Source organism: Telopea speciosissima, chromosome 7, assembly GCF_018873765.1.
Source record: "Telopea speciosissima isolate NSW1024214 ecotype Mountain lineage chromosome 7, Tspe_v1, whole genome shotgun sequence".
Lineage (NCBI taxonomy): Eukaryota > Viridiplantae > Streptophyta > Magnoliopsida > Proteales > Proteaceae > Telopea > Telopea speciosissima.
In genome coordinates this window covers 44,768,296-44,773,723 of record NC_057922.1, presented here as the reverse complement: position 1 = coordinate 44,773,723, position 5,428 = coordinate 44,768,296, and the positions used below count along the sequence as shown (strand labels likewise).

The 5,428-nt window shown below is 37.4% G+C and overlaps 1 protein-coding gene across 1 annotated transcript; it reads left to right on the top strand.

Moving 5' to 3' along the window:
* The first annotated feature begins 706 nt into the window (after nucleotides 1-706).
* Nucleotides 707-2,524, top strand: LOC122669086 (protein BASIC PENTACYSTEINE2-like). The gene is made up of 2 exons (XM_043865738.1): nucleotides 707-768; nucleotides 1,241-2,524. Exon 2 carries the CDS (start codon nucleotides 1,333-1,335, stop codon nucleotides 2,191-2,193), a length of 861 nt encoding a protein of 286 aa, XP_043721673.1. The 5' UTR covers nucleotides 707-768; nucleotides 1,241-1,332; the 3' UTR covers nucleotides 2,194-2,524.
* Nucleotides 2,525-5,428: the final 2,904 nt, after the last annotated feature.

The window sequence follows — 5,428 nt, the reverse complement described above, 5'->3', positions numbered from 1 at the left end:
ATTAATTAAGTTCATTAAATTAGATTTAATGGATGTATAAATTCAACATTATAAAGCATCACCTAAATTACTATGGTGTTGTTTTCTATTAAATTTTCATTCCTTGGTTTTTTGGCTTTATTGTGTCTCAAATGGTGTCAGAAATAAATTTGAACATTAATTAAATTCAACATTTTACTATTTACAAATAAGAAGTAAATCTCGAGTATAACTTTTTGGTTGCCGTTGATTGTGATAATCTAAAACCAAGCATATGTGATTTTTTTTTCTTCTTTTAAATGGCTGTTTTGGTAAAGAATGAGTGAATGTTTGGACCATTAATGCCCTATGGTTGAATTAAGGTGCAATTGGGTTTATTCCGTTGACCCCTTGGGCTCAAAGACTAAATGAATAGAATAAAACAAAAACAAAAGTTGAGTGTCTTCAAGTTGAATGAAAGAGATAAGAACGAGGGGACGGGACTCGGGAGGTTGTATTTTTTGGCAAAGATATATAAGTCCTTAGTGGCACCTGGCATTATGCCAACGATGATAATTGATTATTACAGTTAACAAAATAAAAAAAAATAGTTTTTATAAAGAGAAAACATAGAGAAAGACATACTTTAGAAATAGATTACATTTCCTTCATGAAACAGGAAATATATATAAATAAGCATTTTAGGTTGAGCTAAGACAAAGTACATTCGCTGATTTTTGCCCATTTCGTCCTTCTCTCTCCCCATCAGAAAAGGGGAAGAACCCTAGATAGCAATTTTACAACCTGCAAGTAAGACTCTCTCTCTCTCTTTCTCTGGCCCTCTCTAGAATCTAAAACTGTCTTTGAAATCTCTGATATTTTATTTTTATTTCATTATCTGTTCTGAAAATTTGAAATTTTGATTTTGAATCTTTAATCTCAATCTGGGTTTGTTTGGAGATATCTAAGTTTAAAACCCTAAAAGATGATTGCTTTTCTGAGAAAACCGGAATGCTGTTTACTAAGGATTTCCTGTGGGCATGCAAGATTGTGTCTTGAACATCTAAACGATTTATTAGGTTTTGGTCTGGTTCATTGTTTTCCTGGGGTTAATTATTGGATACTCTGATGCTTTGGTCCAAAACCTTTTAGATGATTTGGTTCTCCTCTGATGTTCCGATTTTGATTTCTATGTTCTTATTCTTTTCTTATTTTGTGCTTGTGATTTTGTTGGGATTTATTTCTTTTTCTTCTGGTTCTGTGGCTTTCGTGGATTGTGCAGGTTCTGCTAGCAGGCAATGTGGTAGATGGGTTGAACGGGAATAAAATAAAAAATATATATTTATCAGAGTTTATTATTCGTTTATATATATAATGGACGACGATAGCGGATTGAACATCCGCAATTGGGGTTATTATGAACCCTCCTCCCTTAAAGGGCATCTCGGTCTACAGCTCATGTCAACTGTGGCAGAGAGAGACACTAAATCTCTTCTCTCTGGGCGCGAATCTGCCGTCATGGTTAATGCTAATGGAGCTTTCCATCACAGAGACTGTGGTGTTTCAGAAGCACCAGTCCCCATGGATTTTGTGAGAGATGGTTGGATGAACCAGAGAGATAAGTTTTTGCATGTGTTACCGGGGAACCCCAATTTTGCTCTGATAGCTGAAGCGTCTGGAACTCATCCCATTCAAATGCTACAGCCACCTGAGGCATCGAAGGATGAAAGGTTGGTTCGTATGGAAGAGGTAGCTGGTAAGAAGGAGGCACCTTTGAAGAAAAGGCAAGGTGGCCGCACCCAAAACACCCAAAAGTCTCCGAAACCAAAGAAGAGTAAAAAGGCCCCTGGTGTGCCAAAGGATGAGTGTAATTCTTCTGTCCCAAGAGCAAAGCCTGGGAAAAAGAACACTGAAGTAGTCATAAATGGGGTTGATATGGATATTTCGGGTATTCCGATCCCTATTTGCTCATGTACTGGAGTTCCTCAACAATGTTATCGATGGGGATGTGGTGGGTGGCAGTCAGCATGTTGTACAACTAGTATATCTATGTATCCCTTGCCAATGAGTACAAAAAGGCGGGGTGCAAGGATAGCAGGGCGGAAAATGAGCCAGGGAGCTTTTAAAAAGGTATTGGAGAAACTTTCTACTGAAGGTTATAACCTTTCCAATCCGATTGATTTGAGGACTCACTGGGCAAAACATGGTACCAACAAATTTGTCACTATCAGGTAGATGTACAATGTGGATTCCATAATGGGCCTCCAATTGCTTTTGGTCTGTTTCTCCTGTATATATACTTGTGGCCTGTTGCAGAGGCTTCTCGGATAGTTTGTAGTCAGATGAATTTTCTCAGTCATGTTTCATGTCTTTTAAATTCAGACATTCAGGTTCCCTGGATATGTTGTTTCCTTTTTCTTTTCTGCAGTTTAAGAGTTATCAATTTTATCTGGGTGCCAGGATTTAGGAGATGTGGATGAGATTTGATTTCTTGGATCCCTGTAGGACAATTTACTTCGGCATTACTTTTTACTGATGTTATCGAAAGAACAGATTTTGGTTGGTACTTTTTCTTTTTTGTTGCACTTATGGGCATATCACTATACTCAATAGTCTTCGTGATATAATTTGAGCAACAATGCTTTTATTGATTCAGTACTCGAACTGGTTTCTGTTTCAATTGAGGTTAAGGGGCTTTTGAGGAGATAATGCTATATGGTTTAAATTTTGTTGGCAGTTGTCATTCAATTTACTTTTAAGCATTTTCTGTTGTTATGTGTCTATGTATTATTCTTGTTGCTTATATATAATTAGTGATGTCTTCTCACTCCAGACTTGGTTCTGCCTAATGTTTATGTTGTACTATTAAATAGTACAGAACCAATTTTAGTGTCCGTTTTGTACTGTAAACAAGTCATAAGTCACTGAGGCTGTCCAGGCTCAAGAACATACTTAAGTTGGGATGCATCTTAATTTGCATTCATAGTTGTCACGGCATCTAGGTGAACCAAGGGGTTGGAGGGGGCCTGGACGCAAGTCGACACCAACAAGGCTACCAAGGTTACCAAAACGCCAGCCTAGGTGACCAAGGTGACACTAATTGTCGAGGCGCCTTGATGCCAAGGTCTCCTAAGCAATGCCTTGACAACTATGTTCGTATTCTTCTTTTCGTAATGAAAAGGCGTTATCTGAAAAAGACTTTAGGAAGCATAGGTGTGATAAACACTTGAGTCATACTTGCTCTTACATTAAATTTGTTTCCATCCCATATTTAGCTTGTTCAATGATGAATGTGAACTTTTAGGACTTAGACATTGGAAGTTTAGTTTGCTTTCCTTCTTTTGGAATTGAATTGGGTTTTGGAAAATTAAGCATTTAAACTTCAAAAAATTTGATTTTTATGTATATTTGATTTTCCTGGATTCAGTTTATTTGTCGAAGAACTGATTAAAGGAAAAATTGGCTTTTGTGTGTCGTTGGCAAGGCCATTATGGTCTAGAGATCCGTAGTGTTTGCTTCTATTGTTCATCTCCTTGGTAACATTTAGCTTAACGATGCTTCAACTCTTAAATCTAAACTCTGTAGAGCGTCAGCTCTTGAATCTAATTTTTGTTGATTAGGTTTGAAAGTGATTTCATTTGTCAATTCTTAATCATTGAAGTTTGCATTGTATAGCGGTTACTGGAGTTCTTTTTCCTGATAATTTGTTTGTGATTATGGCAACCTGGTCAGTTTATGGACCAGAATCTCTAATAGCCTTCTGCTAAGCTTTAAGTTTTCTGTTTGTGACCGGATCCTTCCTAAGAACTTGTTTCAATAATTTTGAAGAGCACTTTAAGTTTCGCTCTTGTAATGGAAATCAATCATTTCTTTTCACACAGAGGTAGTAGGACTATCATTTAACTAGACAATGAATATGCAGATGTTGACATCAACTAATGAAATCTTAACATCTCATTAGGTGACGTCCTAATTACTTGGTGTCGGTCGCAGAAACCCTATTCCTTAAGTCCTTTTTGTATGGAGCCATATCTGCTGTGAACTTGTAGGAACTCAATCTTACCTTACTGAATTCATTTTGGCCCTTGTGCTTGTCCTTTAAACTGCAATTTGCAGCGTGTTCAGTCATTGATGTATCCATTGGTCTCTGTTCTAGATTACTAAACCATCTAAACCAACATTTTTCTGTGCCACTCCCGAGCTTCCTTGAATGCTCTCATTTTCTGATAATAGCCTTCCCTTTGCCACTCCACAGTTTCCTTGAATGCTTTCATTACCTGATAATTCTCTTCCTACTGTTTCTACTCATCTCACAGGACACTTTAAAAAGTTCCTTTCCACTTCATCCACCCATCTCTACATCCTCTTCTGTCTCTGATGCAGGGGCAGCCGCCAGCTCAACGCCTGATGCAGATTCATCATCAAATAAGGCTTGTTTCATTGGGAATAAGTGTAGGGTTGGGATATATATATGTTGGGCCTTTGTTCCCAAGGGTTTTCTATGTATTAGGCCACTTTAGTGGGCCTGAAATAGGGGTATATAGGTTGCATACGGGATTAGCCCAATACTTAGTTTTTATTTTGTGTTTTTAATTGAACCGGTTTAAATTGGTTGCATCCAATTGGTTCAATTGGTCTAATTTAAGTGAAGTGATCCTATTGGCTAAGAGGTTCTTATATCCTATTGGCTACTAGGGAATCTTCTTTATAGGACTCTATTTTGAGTCTATTTGAGTTTCCTAGTTAGTTTAAGTTGCCTAATAGGTTAGGGATAAGGTTAGGCCATTCCTTTTTAGTGTCTAAGTCTATTTTTGAGTCTTCTATATAAGTTTGTAAGGGAGGCTAGCATTGTACACGAATTTGATTAATGAAAAAGCTTTTGTTTGCCGCCATAGCTGCTGCTCTGCTCTGTTGAGTGAACCTTGTGAGTAATATTAAGGCTACCTTGTGGGTAATATCAAGGTGAAGGGATTGGTGGACTCCGATCGACTCCTTGCATCTTGTAGATCGGGAGGTCTTTCTTCTAGTTCTTCAAAGTTGCTACCATTGAAGATTTAATCTTTCAAGTAAGCAGTTTATTAATTCAGCATTTAACCTTCTTCTTCTAATCCTCTAACCTAAGCTCCATCTACTCCTATTATCACCCCTTCCATTAATCCATAGATCCATTAGAACCCTAAAACCCTAAATCCAATTCTGCCGTAAATTGCAGAATTTTAAAACCTTCCCAAACCCTAACTTCTTTATACCAAAATAACCCCCTAGACCTGCCCATTAATACCCTATAAACCTCTTTCCTAAAATCTGCCCCTAAACCCTAGATCTTACAAACAGTCCATTTTCATAAGGCATCCTCCCAAAACCCTAGAATTCCAACCTCAACCAAATTTGATCCAACTTATACCATTAGACTCATAAAATTCTACACATCTTTACCAAATAAAACCCTAAGTCGAAACCCTAACCATAA